Genomic DNA, 20,823 nt, shown 5'->3' with positions numbered 1-20,823 from the left:
AGAATTTACAATGAAACTAATTGTAAGTCATTAAAAGACAGAAGATACAATTTAAAACTGGTAATGTTTTACGGAATGAATAATCATCTCTAAAATATATTTGTAGGCTTATTCCTAATAAAGTTTTGGTAAGAACAAATTACACTTTAGGGAAAAAGCTCATCTTCAAACAGTGAAGTGTAAGTGAAGTTTAGGCCGATTTATTTACACCAGCTACAACACAACTTTGGAATTTTGGACAGAGACTGTTACACAATTTAAGCACTTGCTACATGGTAGAGAAGATAAATGGTAGACACTGCGATTTATGGAAACAGGTTATGTTAAACTATTCACAGTCGCCTCAGGCCTGGCTGCATTGATCTTAACGCAGATCAGTATGACAGACATATTTTGGATGCTAAAATTTGTTCCTGTAGATGTCACAGTGAAGATGCTTTACATTTCATTTTTGTGTGTACAAATTACTGTGTTCTTCGAAATGAAATGTAACTTTTCCAATATTGCTACGCTTTACAGTGCTATACGGAAGTTAGTATTTGAGTATGAGGAAGTTCAAATCCAAATATTAGATTCTATTCAAAACTTCACATTAAACACTGGCAGATTTTCAGTTAAGTAAATGAACTGATTGATATTAACTGCAAACACATTTATTAGATACTCTCATCTAGTTCGGCATGTTATATAAAGTCCCTTGTTACATTCAAGCTTCACTGATGTATTGATTGTATCATGTACTGTGTGTAATGGAGCAGTATTAACATGAGGGATTCACTTGTTTACCAGTCCATTTTAATATTTTTGTGAAAATAAGTATGTTTAATTATTTTCTCACGGAAAAAAAACATCCTATACCAAGAGTAAACATGATGATGACAGTATCGGTGGAGCTAATTATAGTGATGGTGGACACGATTCTGAAGTGCTGGTGACAATAGAAATGAAATCAAAATTGGTTGCCGTGAATTTACCAAGAATAGCTAATGGAGTATGGGTGGTGATTCCAAGACTAATGCTTATTATGCCTGGTACATGCTATACGGGTAATAGAAATTTGATTTAAATACTTTTAAAAGATAGTTACAAATGTTTTTGGTTACCTACAATATAATAGCTTGACTTCTTGAAGCTTCCAGTGGCTACTTGGAAAAAAGTATTTCTAGCCATATCATGGCTACTTGGTTAAAAAATAACTTTTGAGGCCTGAAATGTGTCCAGAGAAAAATGTGTTACAATATTCATGCAAGTGAGGGACTTTCCCATTTTTCACATATTTTCATAATTTACAGACCTATTTGTTTATAGATAGTAGATACTGAGGACACCAATACTGCTAGATAGGGAGTCACTCTAAAAGCAGGGTTCAAAATACAGCATGCGTTATTGTCATTGCCTAATGTTAAGAGTTAAGGATTTAGACGTCCCATGTTTCAAATACTATTGGAGGTGTCCTCAAGGACCACAGGACCCCCTTAATTTCCAAACAGCATTAGAAATTGACACTAGTCATTAGATAGTCCTTGCCAAACTGCCCAATAGGACCCCCATCCAACACTGTGAAGGGGTCATACTGCATAATATTGAAAGTTGTACAAATTTAATGTCCAGCTCCTTGAAGTCCCTATAAATCCCTGGCTGTGAGCTGTGAGATTTTCTCTTGAAACCCCCACACAGGAACATTTCTGATCCTTTGATGGGAACTGATCTTACATCAAATGTATTCCTCATGAAGGCAGTTTGACAGCTTGGCCCAGAAATAAACCATTGTGATTAAACATTGTCATAAACTGATCACTTATCATCATGTTGAAACAAATATACCTGCCATATTGCAGGGTGATTAGCTTGGTAACTGGGATACAAATATACCTGCCATATTGCAGGGTGATTAGCTTGGTAACTGGGATACAAATATACCTGCCATATTGCAGGGTGATTAGCTTGGTAACTGGGATACAAATATACCTGCCATATTGCAGGGTGATTAGCTTGGTAACTGGGATACAAATATACCTGCCATATTGCAGGGTGATTAGCTTGGTAACTGGGATACAAATTCACCTGTGAATTATTGCAGTGTGATTAGCTTGGAAGCTGGAATTCAAATGTACTTGTCATATTGCAGTGTGATTAGCTCGGAATCTGGAATTCAAATGTACCTATCATATTGCAGTGTGATTAGCTTGGTAAAGCTGGAATAGATACATGAACTTAAGTGTAAAGTAAATTTTTATCTGGTGGTTTAACATTTGTTGTGTATTGTATAAATTATTTGTGTAATGTACATGTATATCAATCTTCATCTTCATCCTGAAGCACATGTTTCATGGGGTGTGACGACTTTCTCCTTGGTTCACTGTGCAACAATCCTCCTGTATTGATCAGGAAACATCAGGAGGACAATGTACTGTGAGGACCACATTCCTCACATTCTCCCACACAAATACATTATTGACATCACTGGTAGCTGTGATTTACACAAGAGATTTTGTTGAGCTTACATTTTAAGGCTCAAAATTCTTTTAGTATGTAATGTTGGATTTCTGAAAGTCACCGAGGCCTTTAAGACTTTGTCATGTGTCCATTATTATAGAGAGGAGTGGTTCTTTATCATTTTGTCAATTCTTTATCATTGGCTGAGATGGAGTTGGGCAGCATCCTTTCATGGATATTTGGTGTACTTTCTACAGGCCTGGCCCGTGTCCCCAGGATACCACAGCGATAGTAACCATCATTTACTTATTCGCAGACAGTATTTTTCTATGATATTCAGAAAACAGAGCATTACTTTAAAATTTGGCTGACATCAGCGAAAACGCCCAAGAATGTGTGGTCATCCATTACACAGACAAATCAGTTTGCACAAATATAACCTTATCCAAGTATTCATCATGTGTTTACCTTCTATAATACTAATTAACCTGAAATTGGAAACCAAAGAAGGAAACTTATTCGGTTTATCACAAGGCAGCTGAAGACTTGTTGTACCTCCAGCGCGAGGCTGGCTGGTGATGGACGTGTAGATATGTCAGACAGTGGATCAGGTCTCCCTGCCATAAGCTAGCACCAGCTGATCATCACAAAGACAATGTCATGAACACTTCACCACTGTCTTGATCTGTTCTTCTCAAAATGGACAGTGCCGATTTTGCCTCACTCTCACATCGGTGGCTGCACGAAGGTCAGTTCTTGTTACATTGCTTGGCATGATTACAGGAGAGTGTGCTTAGGTTATGTACTTGCCACCTGATCCTGCCTGCCCAGGATAGCCTAGCGCCTGGCTGATAATGGTAACTGCCGAACAACTTGTTTTTGCCTGTAATTCCATCAAAATGTCAATCAGGGTTAACAAATATATATATACATATAATATATATATAGACTTCTGCAGCTAGCTATGATGAATGCATTGCGGAGAGGTCAAGAATGCCACATTCCTCCAGAATGTCAAATTGACATTTAGACTTGAAGAAATTCTTCTTTTAGAATAGTGAGGCAGATAAACACTGTCAATCACAGCCTGCCTGTGGTGGTAGTCTTTTGATGGCAGTCATTAGTTTTGATAAAGGTATAGAAATACAGGAGAACCTGAGAACCTTTTTAAGAAATTACTACTGGGATAAGCACTGCTCTTGCTGTCACTGGTGGGAATATTGGTTTACCTGGTCTGGGAGACGGCTAATCGGTTTCAACTCCTGACGTCAGTTGGCGCCGACAGTGTTCCATATAGGAAACAAGGAATGTATCAGAAACACACATTTCTTGTGTCTACAAGTGTTCAGTTCCTTGTCTCAGTGTGGCACTGGCATTCACATTACACTCTCTCAACACCTCATTCGATCACCCTGCTCATGTGTAAACCTTGTCAAAGAGCCACCAATCGCAGCTCTTCGAATATCAGTCACTCACCCTACTCATATATAAATCTTGTCAAATAGCCTCAAATCTCAGCGCTTCCAGCACCGGCACATTAGTTATTTCCTGAGTGATTCCATCAGGAAGCATCTTGTATAGAACTCTGAGTATGTGGGCAGATCGGTTCAAGTTGATCTGTATGGATTAGCCACCTGGTACTGGATGCCTGGCAGATATGTAGTAGTAGATCCCTTTACATTCCTTCAGGCAGGAGGAGCAGGAGGATGGGGGCAGAGAGGAGGAAGAGGTCAGGAGGGAGTGAGTGGAGGGGATGTGGTATGAGGAGGAAGGGGATGAGGGTGTGTCAGATTGCGCTTAGTCTGAGTCTGATAATGGGAGAAAGCATCCCTATGGAATCTAACTAAATATGAGTAGAGGATCAACAGGTCCATGACACTTAACATGATCACACAGTGGTTGTGTGATAGGTTTCAGATTGGTTCATTATGTAGGACACTGACAGACTTCCATCCAAAATGTGATGAACATTCTTTTCACATTGATACTGGTATAGAAGTTTGGCTTGTCGAAGACAGAGCACAAACAACTGAATACCTCATGCATCAATGATCATAGAGTATGCCTCATGTTGTAATATTAAGTGTGTTTGCCTATGTTTAATTAATCATAAATTTGATGGATGGTTAAACATTTGTTGGAATAAAACGCAGGTAAATGTTTTCCCGTATGATCAGTTATTGATCTTTACAGTCGATCATTTGTATTGTTAGAGGGTAACCAATCAATTGTCAATTATGATCGATCATTGAAGCATCAGTAGAGGGCTAAACATGGCAAAATGCTCAGGATAAGTTTCATTGTCAGAAATTATCAGAGCAGCTTGATCCAAGAGGAAGATGCAGTTTAGGGCATGCTGGGGAGCCTTTGTTCTCCGGTGAACAGCTCCAGAACCAATGTGTTTGACATGCCAGATAACCCCTCCTTACTATTCCTGGCTAAAGCAGTGGGTGGAAGTGGGGGAATACTCTTAGACACAGGCACAGGGTAGTTGCTGTCTGCTGGTTGGGCTGATGAGTTGACTCGCACCACTTTCGGTGAGATATTCTGTGTTATCACATACTACAATTATTATACCTGCCTCATAAAGGGAGGGAGATGTGAGATATGATTGCTATCAGCCTCTTCCCATTACGGGCAGTTTAATGGATTTACTTTGGAATCATTAGGAAAAGGAAATGACTTGTATTTCTATTAGATCCACATTTACTGCCTAATAATCAGAAACAGTTGCTGTTAGACGTGTTATAAGTACCTTGCTTGATTGGTATGTTCTGGTGAATCTTGTCATTGGCAGATTTCCAGCTATCATACATTTGTGTTGTATCATATATGCATTTGTATGTCTTACTGTTGAGATGGGAAACAGTAAATACTGTTGAGATGGGGAACAGTACTTACTGTTGTGATGGGGAACAGTACTTACTGCTGAGATGGGGAACAATACTTGCTGTTGAGATGGGGAACAGTAAATACTGTTGAGATGGAGAACAGTACTTACTGCTGAGATGGGGAACAATACTTGCTGTTGTGATGGGGAACAGTACTTACTGCTGAGATGGGGAACAATACTTGCTGTTGTGATGGGGAACAGTACTTACTGCTGAGATGGGGAACAATACTTGCTGTTGTGATGGGGAACAATACTTGCTGTTGAGATGGGGAACAGTACTTACTGCTGAGATGGGGAACAATACTTGCTGTTGAGATGGGGAACAGTACTTACTGCTGAGATGGGGAACAATACTTGCTGTTGAGATGGGGAACAGTAAATACTGTTGAGATGGGGAACAGTACTTGCTGTTGAGATGGGGAACAGTACTTACTGTTGTGATGGGGAACAATACTTACTGCTGAGATGGAGAACAATACTTACTGTTGTGATGGGGAACAGTACTTGCTGCTGAGATGGGGAACAATACTTACTGTTGAGATGGGGAACAGTACTTACTGTTGTGATGGGGAACAGTACTTGCTGTTGAGATGGGGAACAGTACTTACTGTTGTGATGGGCAACAGTACTTGCTGTTGAAATAGGGAACAGTACTTACTGTTGTGATGGGGAACAGTACTTGCTGTTGAGAATGGGAACAGTACTTGCTGTTGAAATCGGGAACAGTCCTTACTGAAAGGCAAGGGAGTACTAAAAGACGAGGGAAATTTATCCCCTTCATACTGTTCTTTGAGGGTGCAATTGGGTGGCCTATTTGTCTAAGGTGCTGGAATTCCCTCTGCAGAATCATGAGTTTAATTGCAAATTTAACTGATTCATTCATGACTCACTGATTCAAGGGCAGTCGATGTGTATGCATACTTCGGGCAACATCATTCGATACATATCACAGTGTGGCACTGAAGACCCACATCTTCATAAGGGTGACGGTTGTCTGGTAGTAAATGTGTTGGCTCGTCACGCCGAGGACTCGGGTTCAATTCTCCACATGAACCTGAATTCTGGTGTCCCTCGACGTGGTATTGCTGGAATATTGCTAAAACACTCACTCACTCACTCACTCACTCACTCACTCACTCACTCACTCACTCACTCACTCACTTTATTGATGTGCCTTTAGAATGTACAGAATTTGATGTGTTGCTAGATGTTGGGTCGCCGTGTCCTATTCCTCGCTGCGGGCCCTCCATACCTGTGTGTGTAGTACCAGCAGGAAGTGTAAACATTGGCAGGTGATGGCAGAATGTCAGGCGGAGCCCCCCTGTACAGAGATGGTAACATGGGGAGGAATCAACCCGGATAGCTCACAATGCACATGTTGCAGGTTCATGTCCCAATGAGTCAGTGTGCATATTTCTCTGACTGGAATTCTGAATAACACTAAGGAATTCTTCTCACTTGTCAATCTCGCTAATCCTGCAACAGCTGTCAGAGGTGAACAGAGTTGAAATAGTTTCTTGTCAAAACATCGATGAAGCTTAAAAGTATTGGTTTAATGTAGTTTGTGCAATGGGTTATGAGGCCTGCTTTTCTGTTTCATTAGCTTTCATTTAAGGTCATGTGCTTCTTGAGCCAAAGTGATCCTTCGGTATGACTATCCAAGTTAGTTATCGAGAGGTCATGTGCATCTTGAGACAAAGTGATCCTTCGGTATGACTATCCAAGTTAGTTATCGAGAGGTCATGTGCTTCTTGAGACAAAGTGATCCTTCGGTATGACTATCCAAGTTAGTTATCAAGAGGTAATGTGCTTCTTGAGACAAAGTGATCCTTCGGTATGACCATCCAAGTTTAAGTTTATTGTATCGAGAGGCACTCCAATCTGAGCTGGTAATGAGGTCATGTCCTATCTTCCTGTCGATTCACAGAAACCCCCAAAGGATCAAATCTACTGAAATTTCACCATCTGTACAAGCTTCTACAGTTTTAATAAATAATACATTCATGACTCTGCTATCGCTTCATGACATAAACAGACAATGCAGCTTATGTTCAAGTCCTGGATTTGCAGTCTCCAAAACAGCCTTGGTTTAATGTGGGAAATGCTATGAATTATGCATGTTGGGCTATCAAATGTCACCCAGCTGTACCCAGGGCACAGCCCAGCGCAGGTCATGTGTCTGCCTGGCACTGTTGTCATTCCACTGTAATGACACACCCCCTGACATTTAAAACACACGACATAGACACCAACCAATAGCTTCAAATAGGCAAGGTGAAGGTCAGGTTTGAATCATTTCCTCCCTGTTGTTCAAGCTTGAACTGTGCATCTGGTGAAGGGCATGTAGGAAATCATTGCCTCAGTCATCTATTCACCGACTCATGTATAAAACTGCACTGATTGTTTTTGAATTATAATGTGTTCCTTAGTGAGTTGTGCTCCACAGTCTGCAGTGCACATACAGGGCTTCTTGTGTGCTGCACTTGAAGTGTTTATACTTGGACAATCTGATCAGGGAAATAGATCCAGCAATTGATACAGCTGGATAAGGAGGAGGTTGCCTCTTCCTGGCTTGTGAAGATCCTGGGTAGAATAGGTCTTCAGCAATCCATTCTTGCTGTAAAAAACTATGCTTGTCGTAAGAGGTGACTAACAGTCTCGCTGACTTGGTTGATGCATGTCATCGTATCCCAACTGAGTGAATTGATGCTCATGATGTCAATCACCGGATTGTCTGGTCCAGACTTGATTAGTTACAGACAGCCGTCATATAGCTTGTATATTGCTGAGTGTGGCGTTAAACAACAAACAACCATTATGCCTCTTCCTCTCTATTGGTCTTGTTATTAATATTAGTGAAATACAAGTTGCCTCCACGAAGCCATGACATAAGATCTATATTAGCTGTGCCACACTTGTGTCCAATCGTCTCGGCAGGCTGTTAGTGGTGACTGCTCTGTGATAAGCAAGGGGGAAATGTCAGTCTGTGCCAAACACTTGAGTCTACTAGCCCCAACCTTTTTTTTCAGTAGGCTACTTCAAATATTATTTCTTCCTTACAAACGGTTGACTGACAAAGCCTACTAAGCTTATCATGCTTATTGGACCGAAATAAATTAGGCTTCGGGCTAGTGGTAAAAGTCACAGATGACATTTTGTGTAGGACGCTTGTGGCACAGAACCCCCAGACTCACTTGTGACCCTACAGGTGGAGCAGCTCGACCAGATGGGTGGATTTGGTAATCATAAGCCTGACTAATGACGGAGTGTTGAAGCCTGGGTGGACTTGGTAATCATAAGCCTGACTCATTACTGAGTGTTGAAGGAGATACTGTTGTCAGTACACAGGGCCTGTGTGTGAAGCAGCTTGTGTTGAGCTGCTTTCATTCTCCAAGACTAATATCCTAGACTTGCACAAGTCTCTAAGACAATAATTATTAGTTCAAATCATAATTTCTTGATTATATAAAAAATAAGAACAAGTTGACCCTATAAGAGACTGGAGTCCATGTACTGCCAACATATCTAGACTTGCCTATTATGAGGATAGAATTTCTAGACACCCATGGATTTATCATTCCTTACAGCCTTGGAGCAAGGCTAAGTCTGGCCTGTTCTGCTATAAACCAGACCCGTTGTACAAATGTTATTGCTTTCAAATATCAAACCAGCCTTGGTTCAGAACATAATTAGGCTAAGATAACTTGATCAGTTGGGGAATGTTTGTCATGTGTACAGTGTGTACCAGGGAGATATATCTGATGTGAAAGTAAGCCCTTGTTGAACTGAGTGTACGTGATGATTACTGAAGCAGAATTCAAATGGCAACTGTGTAAACTTAATAGATTGCCTTTATGTTATTAAAGAATATAAATTTATAAGGTATTGTGTGGTTTCAGCAAATCTTAACACTATCACCCGGCAGATATTGTACGAGATTCAAAACTTATTCTACTGCCTGCTGATAGAAAACTTCAGTTAATAGTGTCCTCTAATTAATCAATGTTTTGTCAGTAAACATGGTAAACCTGAGTCAGTCTGATTCCCTCACAAACATTTTCTAGATCTTTCTTTAACTGACAACACAGTTAGGAAATTGTTCTGCACATTGATGTCACACTGTCCTATTAGCGTCATCATGATGTATGACAAGATGGCAAGAACAACAACTGTCATTTTCAATAGATCAGTCTTTTACAGATCATCGCTTATTTTCGTCATAGAGTCTGCGTTAGTTTTATTTAGAAACATGCATGCATGCGTTATAAAACAAATGATTTATTAAAAAGTGAGTGAGTGACTATGGTTTTACTCTGCTTTTAGCAATATTCCAGCAATATCACAACGTGCTTCACACATTGTAGTCATGTCGGGAATCGAACCCAGGTCTTCTGCGTGACGAGCAAACGCTTTAACCACTAGACTACCTGACCGCCAAATCTATAAAAAAGGTGCTACTTGTCGATATTTTGATGAACATATTTTTTTAATAACCTTGAAAAGTATCAATGTTGTTTTAAAACTGTCATTCACCTTTCAACATTTCCCAGTATTTTGTGTATTTAAAGCCATCAACATGTCATCAAGATCTGAAGGTGTAATAGACATGGTAAACTTTCACTTGGACTCTATAGGTATGTGCATATTAACAGAACATAATCTAAGATTTGAGTGATTTTATGATAATAATGTCAGGAGTAGATAGTATTGCCAGGAGTGGATAGTATTGAGTAGATAGTATTGCCAGGAGTGGATAGTATTAAGTGCATAGTATTGCCAGGAGTGGATAGTATTAAGTGCATAGTATTGCCAGGAGAGGATAGTATTGAGTGGGTCCAGGTTCCTGTGTGGCCTGAGATGGTACTGAAGTACATCAGTCGTGAAGAAGTTACCAAGACACGTGAAGATCCGGGGAAGAATAGGTCTTCAGCAACCCATGCTTGCTGAAAAAGCAACTATGCTTGTTGTAAGAGGCGACTAATGGGACTGGGTTGTCAGGCTCGCTAACTTGTTGGATGCACATCATCGTGTCCCAATTGCGTGGATAGATACTCATGATATCAATCCAGACTCGATTATTTACAGACCGCCATAATATAGCTGGAATATTGCTGAGTGCGGCGTTAAACAACAAACAAACACAACAAACCCACCCCCACTGAACTACTGTACTGACAGACTGAGTGTAGGATGTTTATGTCACTCGTCCTGCTCGTGCAACATCTAGTGTCTTCAGCTGCAGGACATTCCCCTCACTCTCCACTCAGGCAGATCCCTGGACTGCTGTCAATAGCCGCCATGTCTTCGTAGCCTATGAATTGGCACCATTCCCTTATTGTGTGCCAACCCAGTTCACCCGTCTATGCCTGTATGGAGATTGTACATGGAGACTGTACATTGTAACCTGTACATTGTACCTGTATGTTGTGACAGTTCAGGGTGACAGCACATGTTTTGCCTGTCAGTGGGAGGTATGGAGATTGTACGTGGAGACTGTACGTTGTGACAGTTCAGGGGCCAGGTTACAGTGGGAGGTATGGAGATTGTACGTGGTGACTGTACATTGTGACAGTACGTTGTGACAGTTCAGGGGCCAGGTTACAGTGGGAGGTAGGTAGGTCATGCAGGGAAGGGGGACGGAGTGCACACATGTACATAGACAGGTGCTGCCTGCTTGTACTGACCCCACCCGGTGTTGTGCCCTGTCAGCAGTATCTGGTATTGATTACTTCATTGACTGGTTCAGTTATTGATTTATTCATGTATTGATTGCCTGAAGGACTGAATCTGCAAGAATATTGAAACATAAAAGTTGGCCATGCAAATGGGGTATGTTTGGTGTAGTCGATCAAAAACTACTTAAAAGTAAATCTTTGAAGTTTTAGTAATCTATTTCCTTCTATTAGACTTTCCTTAAATAGAAAGAGCTGCTTTCCTCTATTTGGAACCTTTGGGAGGTGAATCAATTGATTGATGTTTATTGATTCATACCCTTTTAGAGAAAACTTTGAATTATGATGTCATGGAATAAACTTGAAACCAAAGTCTTGTTGAATCATTGGCTAATTGCCCAATTTGTGTTCCTGATAATTGATCAGTCATGTTCAGCTTGCCTGGCATTGTTCACTGATGGTGCTGACATGGCGACACCTGGGTGATAACAGGCAGGACAAGGGCAGGGAATGTGTGGTGCTGACATGGCGACACCTGGGTGATAACAGGCAGGACGAGGGCAGGGAATGTGTGGTGCTGACATGGCGACACCTGGGCGATAACAGGCAGGACGAGGGCAGGGAATGTGTGGTGCTGACATGGCGACACCTGGGCGATAACAGGCAGGACGAGGGCAGGGAATGTGTGGTGCTGACATGGCGACACCTGGGTGATAACAGACACCAGGGTCTTACTGGGGTACATCCATGGTAGAACCAGGGTCTTACTGGGGTATGTCTAGGGTAGAACCAGGATCTTACTGAGGTATGTCTAGGGTAGAACCAGGGTCTTACTGAGGTATGTCTAGGGTAGAACCAGGGTCTTATTGAGGTATGTCTAGGGTAGAACCAGGGTCTTACTGAGGTATGTCTAGGGTAGAACCAGGATCTTACTGAGGTATGTCTAGGGTAGAACCAGGGTCTTACTGAGGTATGTCTAGGGTAGAACCAGGGTCTTACTGAGCCACGTCTAGGGTAGAACCAGGGTCTTATTGAGGTATGTCTAGGGTAGAACCAGGGTCTTACTGGGGTACATCCATGGTAGAACCAGGGTCTTATTGAGGTACGTCTAGGGTAGAACCAGGGTCTTACTGGGGTACATCCATGGTAGAACCAGGGTCTTACTGAGGTATGTCTAGGGTAGAACCAGGGTCTTACTGAGGTACGTCTAGGGTAGAACCAGGGTCTTACTGAGCCACGTCTAGGGTAGAACCAGGGTCTTACTGAGGTACATCCATGGTAGAACCAGGGTCTTACTGAGGTATGTCTAGGGTAGAACCAGGGTCTTACTGAGGTACATCCATGGTAGAACCAGGGTCTTACTGAGGTATGTCTAGGGTAGAACCAGGGTCTTACTGAGGTACGTCTAGGGTAGAACCAGGGTCTTACTGAGGTACGTCTAGGGTAGAACCAGGGTCTTACTGAGGTACGTCTAGGGTAGAACCAGGGTCTTACTGAGGTACGTCTAGGGTAGAACCAGGGTCTTACTGAGGTACGTCTAGGGTAGAACCAGGGTCTTACTGAGGTACGTCTAGGGTAGAACCAGGGTCTTACTGAGCCACGTCTAGGGTAGAACCAGGGTCTTACTGAGCCACGTCTAGGGTAGAACCAGGGTCTTATTGAGGTACGTCTAGGGTAGAACCAGGGTCTTACTGAGGTACGTCTAGGGTAGAACCAGGGTCTTACTGAGGTATGTCTAGGGTAGAACCAGGGTCTTACTGAGGTATGTCTAGGGTAGAACCAGGGTCTTACTGAGGTACGTCTAGGGTAGAACCAGGGTCTTACTGAGGTACGTCTAGGGTAGAACCAGGGTCTTACTGAGGTACGTCTAGGGTAGAACCAGGGTCTTACTGAGGTACGTCTAGGGTAGAACCAGGGTCTTACTGAGGTACGTCTAGGGTAGAACCAGGGTCTTACTGAGCCACGTCTAGGGTAGAACCAGGGTCTTATTGAGCCACGTCTAGGGTAGAACCAGGGTCTTATTGAGGTATGTCTAGGGTAGAACCAGGGTCTTACTGAGGTATGTCTAGGGTAGAACCAGGGTCTTATTGAGGTATGTCTAGGGTAGAACCAGGGTCTTACTGAGGTATGTCTAGGGTAGAACCAGGATCTTACTGAGGTATGTCTAGGGTAGAACCAGGGTCTTACTGAGGTATGTCTAGGGTAGAACCAGGGTCTTACTGAGCCACGTCTAGGGTAGAACCAGGGTCTTATTGAGGTATGTCTAGGGTAGAACCAGGGTCTTACTGGGGTACATCCATGGTAGAACCAGGGTCTTATTGAGGTACGTCTAGGGTAGAACCAGGGTCTTACTGGGGTACATCCATGGTAGAACCAGGGTCTTACTGAGGTATGTCTAGGGTAGAACCAGGGTCTTACTGAGGTACGTCTAGGGTAGAACCAGGGTCTTACTGAGCCACGTCTAGGGTAGAACCAGGGTCTTACTGAGGTACATCCATGGTAGAACCAGGGTCTTACTGAGGTATGTCTAGGGTAGAACCAGGGTCTTACTGAGGTACATCCATGGTAGAACCAGGGTCTTACTGAGGTATGTCTAGGGTAGAACCAGGGTCTTACTGAGGTACGTCTAGGGTAGAACCAGGGTCTTACTGAGGTACGTCTAGGGTAGAACCAGGGTCTTACTGAGGTACGTCTAGGGTAGAACCAGGGTCTTACTGAGGTACATCTAGGGTAGAACCAGGGTCTTACTGAGGTACGTCTAGGGTAGAACCAGGGTCTTACTGAGGTACGTCTAGGGTAGAACCAGGGTCTTACTGAGCCACGTCTAGGGTAGAACCAGGGTCTTACTGAGCCACGTCTAGGGTAGAACCAGGGTCTTATTGAGGTACGTCTAGGGTAGAACCAGGGTCTTACTGAGGTACGTCTAGGGTAGAACCAGGGTCTTACTGAGGTATGTCTAGGGTAGAACCAGGGTCTTACTGAGGTATGTCTAGGGTAGAACCAGGGTCTTACTGAGGTACGTCTAGGGTAGAACCAGGGTCTTACTGAGGTACGTCTAGGGTAGAACCAGGGTCTTACTGAGGTACGTCTAGGGTAGAACCAGGGTCTTACTGAGGTACGTCTAGGGTAGAACCAGGGTCTTACTGAGGTACGTCTAGGGTAGAACCAGGGTCTTACTGAGCCACGTCTAGGGTAGAACCAGGGTCTTATTGAGCCACGTCTAGGGTAGAACCAGGGTCTTATTGAGGTACGTCTAGGGTAGAACCAGGGTCTTACTGAGGTACGTCTAGGGTAGAACCAGGGTCTTACTGAGCCACGTCTAGGGTAGAACCAGGGTCTTACTGGGGTACATCCATGGTAGAACCAGGGTCTTCTTGAGGTACGTCTAGGGTAGAACCAGGGTCTTACTGAGGTACGTCTAGGGTAGAACCAGGGTCTTATTGAGGTACGTCTAGGGTAGAACCAGGGTCTTACTGAGGTATGTCTAGGGTAGAACCAGGGTCTTACTGAGGTACGTCTAGGGTAGAACCAGGGTCTTATTGAGCCACGTCTAGGGTAGAACCAGGGTCTTATTGAGCCACGTCTAGGGTAGAACCAGGGTCTTATTGAGGTACGTCTAGGGTAGAACCAGGGTCTTACTGAGGTACGTCTAGGGTAGAACCAGGGTCTTACTGAGGTATGTCTAGGGTAGAACCAGGGTCTTACTGAGGTACGTCTAGGGTAGAACCAGGGTCTTATTGAGCCACGTCTAGGGTAGAACCAGGGTCATATGCTTTTTCATAAGAGGCAACTAACAGGATTTGGTGGTCAGGCTTGCTGACTTGGTTGATGCATGTAATCGATCCCAATTGCATGGATTGATGAGCATGATGTCAATCACTGGATTGACTGGTCCAGACTCGATTTATTGCAGACCGCCGTCATTTTGATGGAACATTGTTGAGTGTGGCGTCAAACAACAAACAAACATAATAAAACTAGTGGACTAACACTGTAAGTTTCTAATGATGCTGTAGCATGTCCAGAATATTTTGTGTACTGGATCCAACACGTGATATACCTGGAAACCTTTCCGTTCATGCTTTTCACATCTAGAACACACTTGTGACTCACTATTTTGGTAATGTATATGTTCAGTGTCATTTCATGGTAGACAACAATCCTCACAGCCAAAACAAACACCCTGAAGAGGAAAGGGCCATTCAGGTACAACACATCCCAGTCATCAACCCATATTGGAGTAATATCATACCATGTTGTATATTAATGTATGAGAATCCCACCTGGTTGTATGGTGGCACTACATCATCCAGTAGTGCTGAGCATTGCCAAGACGAGCACCCAATGAACACACTCAGCCCTCATTATTATGGAAGGAACACATTTCCTGTGTGGTGTTACTGTAATCACTACTGGCTGAATGTAACACTTGTTGATCAGATGATGAACACAGTAACCCGTTCCACACCACTGTCTCGTGTTCCCCCTGGGAGTATCCATTTCCCCATGTGATACCCTTGTGCTGTAACCTACTCCCTCCAGTCTGGCTGGGGAAACAATCGTTGTTTATTCCAATCTTGCCAGTGTCCGACATTATTGTTTTTTACACACAATAGTGAAACAATGAGTAACTACAAGACACCTGCAGTGTAGCAGCCCTCTGCCTCCACACTGTAAGGTGGCTTTGAGCTGGTGTTGACTGTGGTAGAAGTTTCGGGCTATGCTGTTTGAGAGGAAGCATATATATTTCGTTATGTACCATAGATAGAGTCCAGGTATATGGGGACAGATTACCTTTGGGTCTGTGTTGAGTGACAGTTTCATGGCCCAGCTGAGCACCTGGGTGGAAGCATGTGTTAGCAATAGCAGTACAGACAGTTACTCTGACCAGGACCAGATGTAGCGCAGTTAGCACACTGCTGTGTCAGGGGCAATACTTTACTCTCACTGGCTGGTAATAAACGTCCCCAGGTCTCCGTGGACTGTATCTCATGTTCTCTTTACAAATAATGACGCTGAGGCATTCCGTGTAATGCATCTCACTGTTGATACCATGTCCACTTTTACTGATGGGTATATTGTGATGTAAGTGATGGATAATTGTGTTAACATCCTCATCCATGTCTTGTTCTAATTGACTGTACATCCGCCTGTATGCTCAGGTTCAGTGATGCAAAATGTGTTGCAACAAGGATGGCAGAGTTGTCTCCCCTGCATATCCATATGACCATTGCAGTGCTGACACTCTTTCGTTCAGTATATTTGAAAATGTAATATAAACAAGACACAAATATCATCATTAGATGTTGTTTCATATTGAGCAGCACCAAGGTTGACCTGGCTGAATGCAGACAGTACATGTGCATGACATGGTACACATCGATGACCATGATCGTTTCAGGTGATCCTTTACAACTATCCACGACTTGAACCTCCATGACAGATAGGGCTTACACAAGGTTTTCTGGTAGTCAGGAATAGGATCAATCTAACAGTTAGTACGTTAACTTGTCTCAGAGGACTGGGTGTGGACCCGCATGGTACAGTGAGTGGCGGATCCCCTGCTGTGATACAGCTTCAGTATGAGGTGTGGTATACAGGCTGCAAAGTTGCAACTAATTTGGTCGCCATGGCGACCAATATTTTTTTAGCAGTCACCTCTTGGCCACTTCGAATAATCAAGCTGGCTACCTGATATTACTATCTGCATAATAATAATAGAGACAGAAATACAATGCATTGATAAATACTGAACTAAAATTGTGAGAATCGATGACCGTGTGAAGTATTTACAGGTTTAAAAACAATTTAGGAGCCAATAGCTCCCAAGAATAAAATTGAACTTTGAGGTCTGGTATATAAATTTTCATTCATCATCCAAAACTGGCTCCCATAAGAGATATCGATTGGGTGATATCAAGCGATATCTACATTGTAGATATTGCTGCAATGAAGTTTCATCACAATGCTTTGCAGACCATTGTGACATCATTGGTTACGAAGTCTCTGAGTTTTTCCACTCTTATCAACACGTGTTGATATAGTTGATATCAAAAGACACTCGGGTGAGATTCTCTATAATAGATACATCCTCCCTGTCTTTCTGTTGGTGGGGTGATTCCTCCTGTTACTCATGTTTCTCTGTGTTTCAGATCGAGGAGATGGTTCACGAGATGAAGCAAGGGTTTGTGATCGCCATGGAGGAGCTGACCAAGATCCAGGAAGGAGACAACCACCTCCAGCGCCGTATGCAGGACCACAGAGACAGCGTGGACAGGGTCATCTCATCATTTAAGGCAAGTAGAACACCGTCACTGTCCTGCACTCCAGGTTGAACCTGAGTCAGTATTACTAGCAGGGCTTTATTCAGTGTAAGATGACTCCTGATCGTTCTTGCAGTCCCAGCCTTCAGTGTAAGATGACTCCTTATCGTCTTGTAGTCCCAGCCTTCAGTGTAAGATGACTCCTTATCGCTCTTGTAGTCCCAGCCTTCAGTGTAAGATGACTCCTAATCGCTCTTGTAGTCCCAGCCTTCAGTGTAAGATGACTCCTTATCGCTCTTGTAGTCCCAGCCTTCAGTGTAAGATGACTCCTGATCGCTCTTGTAGTCCCAGCCTTCAGTGTAAGATGACTCCTGATCGCTCTTGTAGTCCCAGCCTTCAGTGTAAGATGACTCCTTATCGCTCTTGTAGTCCCAGCCTTCAGTGTAAGATGACTCCTGATCGCTCTTGTAGTCCCAGCCTTCAGTGTAAGATGACTCCTTATCGTCTTGTAGTCCCAGCCTTCAGTGTAAGATGACTCCTGATCGTTCTTGTAGTCCCAGCCTTTAGTGTAAGATGACTTCTGATCGCTCTTGTAGTCCCAGCCTTCAGTGTAAGATGACTTCTGATCGCTCTTGTAGTCCCAGCCTTCAGTGTAAGATGACTCCTGATCGCTCTTGTAGTCCCAGCCTTCAGTGTAAGATGACTCCTGATCGCTCTTGTAGTCCCAGCCTTCAGTGTAAGATGACTCCTTATCGCTCTTGTAGTCCCAGCCTTCAGTGTAAGATGACTCCTGATCGCTCTTGTAGTCCCAGCCTTCAGTGTAAGATGACTCCTTATCGCTCTTGTAGTCCCAGCCTTCAGTGTAAGATGACTCCTGATCGCTCTTGTAGTCCCAGCCTTCAGTGTAAGATGACTCCTTATCGCTCTTGTAGTCCCAGCCTTCAGTGTAAGATGACTCCTGATCGCTCTTGTAGTCCCAGCCTTCAGTGTAAGATGACTCCTTATCGTCTTGTAGTCCCAGCCTTCAGTGTAAGATGACTCCTGATCGCTCTTGTAGTCCCAGCCTTCAGTGTAAGATGACTCCTGATCGCTCTTGTAGTCCCAGCCTTCAGTGTAAGATGACTCCTGATCGCTCTTGTAGTCCCAGCCTTCAGTGTAAGATGACTCCTTATCGCTCTTGTAGTCCCAGCCTTCAGTGTAAGATGACTCCTGATTTTTCTTGTAGTCCCAGCCTTCAGTGTAAGATGACTCCTGATCGTTCTTGTAGTCCCAGCCTTCAGTGTAAGATGACTCCTGATCGCTCTTGTAGTCCAAGCCTTCAGTGTAAGATGACTCCTGATCGCTCTTGTAGTCCCAGCCTTTAGCCCTTAATGTTGCAGGGATGTCAGTAGTGCACAGAATTTCACATGAAGCTGCCAAGTTTAGCTGTGAATTCAAGAATGTTTAACCTTTAATTGATATAGGTGGAAACAAAGCATCATTTATCACAACTTTATTTTTGTATGTTATTTTACCAATGTACTTGGTTGTAGAGAAAGACACTTGTGACATGATTTGCAAACATTTGAAAGATTTGTTTTTAATAACTTGCCCTGTGTCTTATGTAGTTATAGGGTTTTTTTTAGCTATTCAATGTATTTGTACTCACTTGGGTCAAGTCTATTGGGTTTTTATAAACCAGTAATAACAATTTCTAACATAGTTTTGCTTAAATGCTCTTTCATGTGACAATCAGTTCATTCTTCTCTGCTGCAGAATTCATGTATGTTTGATCAGCTAATAAAGATCTGCAATGGAATATACCGAATATACCAGTAGACACACAAAGTCGTCTTAGGCGCCGTCGCAAGTCGCTGTGTAGAGTTGCGTCCCTTGGACAAGCCCGAAACCTATGATTGTGGGTTCAAATCCCGGTTCACCCTGATTATGTTTCTAGGTTTGTCAGCACCATAACCGTGCTCGTGTGTTTCACCGAAGTGGTAAATGTCTGAGACCTGCATCATCAGGCTTTCCTCCCACATTAAGCTGACACGCCGCGATATAACTGGAATAGTATTATGCTGTTAAAAGCGACGTTAAACCCAACTCAGACACACACACACATATATAAATAATCAAAATGCTAATTGAAGAGGTGTACAACTTTATTTATAACAACTTCTGTTTATTGTTTATTGCTAAAGGAATACTGTATTATAAGTATTCATCATGCTCATTGCTGCCATGCCTCTGTACTAGGAGCAGCAGACTAACCACAAGTCCGAGCTGATAGCGGACATCCGTCGGGAGATTCAGGAGGACCGAGAACGTCATCAGCAGAGCTTCACCGACATGATCACCACACTGAAGGTGGGCCAGGGACAGCAGGGTTTAAACCACGTGACCCTGGCACCTGGCAAACTGAATTATGCTTTCAAGCAAATTTGGGAATTTTTATAACATTTAAGCAATAGAAACTGACTCTTAAAAAAGACAAATTTCTGCTAGTCCTTATGATACCTTGACTATTGGGCAGTTTGACAAGGACTATGGGACTAGTGCCAATTTCTAACACCGCTTCTGATGTAAGCTAGTAAGAACACCCAGATAGATGCTGCATGGGGAGCACCCGTCTGAGGGAAACATGAATGGAGACTGAATTTGACTATATTGTGAAGACTTGCAAAGTTGTGTTGATATTTCTTGGGTTAGCAGCGTTAAACTACAAACAAACAAATATCTTGGGCTACCTGTCAACCATACCTTGACAAAGACCATGTACGTGATATGTTCCGTCCTACCCTCCTCCCTTCCTATAAGTGTAGCATCATGACATTAGTGTATGTCGGAGGGTCACTTGTCAGGAAAACATTTACCACACAAACAGTCTACATAACCTCTATTGTGGCAGTTTTCAGGATAAATGAGAGGATCTGTGCAGATGAATAATCTGGACAGGGATAAAAAAAAATATAGACAAATAAAAACGGATTCAGGTATAAATTAAAACACCGAAGAAATTAATTGCTTATCAACTTTATCGATTCCTGTTGCAAACATGTTCCCAGAATGACATAAACACGGTCTCTGGCCACCTACGGGAAGTCCTTGACCTTCAGAAGGGGCTGCAGAACAAGGTCAGCACCCTGCAGTCAGAGAGGGACATCCTCCTGGGGGAGCTGGTCAAAAATGGCGCCGTATCGGAGAAAGTCAGGTGAGGAATTGAATGGGTTTGGGAAGACATTGTGATTGATCAGCTTCCTGTGTAATGAGTGATGTTCCATGGTGGGAAAGCAATACTTTGGTGGCATGTTAAACTTTTGATATTGATACACATTCTGTTTGGAGTAACTGAGATCCCATATTTAATCAGAATTAATAAGTGCAGGTTGTTGGTGTCTTTATAAAACATGAGTCAGTTGAGCTCAGAAATTATTAATCAAGCCTCGTATTTCTGATGATTCTTGACATTAAACAAATATAAACATTCATCTGGAAGTCTCCACCCAACGATAAGTAATATTTACTGCTAGTTTTAACGCAGGAAGTATATCTATGTTTTGTTGTAAGAGCAGTGCAC

General features: G+C 42.9%; 1 protein-coding gene across 3 annotated transcripts in view; it reads left to right on the top strand.

Moving 5' to 3' along the window:
* LOC139441617 (uncharacterized) overlaps nucleotides 1–20,823 on the top strand; it is a 55,860-nt gene that overhangs the window by 19,944 nt on the left and 15,093 nt on the right. For 2 of the 3 annotated variants that reach the window (XM_071222429.1, XM_071222428.1), the window contains exons 1-2: nucleotides 19,448–19,613; nucleotides 20,312–20,457. In XM_071222429.1, the coding sequence (XP_071078530.1) occupies nucleotides 19,596–19,613; nucleotides 20,312–20,457 (164 nt within the window). In that variant the 5' untranslated portion in view covers nucleotides 19,448–19,595. Of the gene's footprint in view, nucleotides 1–17,153; nucleotides 17,298–19,447; nucleotides 19,614–20,311; nucleotides 20,458–20,823 lie in introns of those variants that run through there. The other variant, XM_071222430.1, reaches the window with a different exon arrangement.

Source organism: Haliotis cracherodii, unplaced genomic scaffold (assembly GCF_022045235.1).
Source record: "Haliotis cracherodii isolate W230 unplaced genomic scaffold, xgHalCrac1.p SCAF_42, whole genome shotgun sequence".
NCBI lineage: Eukaryota > Metazoa > Mollusca > Gastropoda > Lepetellida > Haliotidae > Haliotis > Haliotis cracherodii.
Note: the sequence above shows the minus strand (reverse complement) of the source record. Positions and strands in the feature narration are given on the sequence as shown.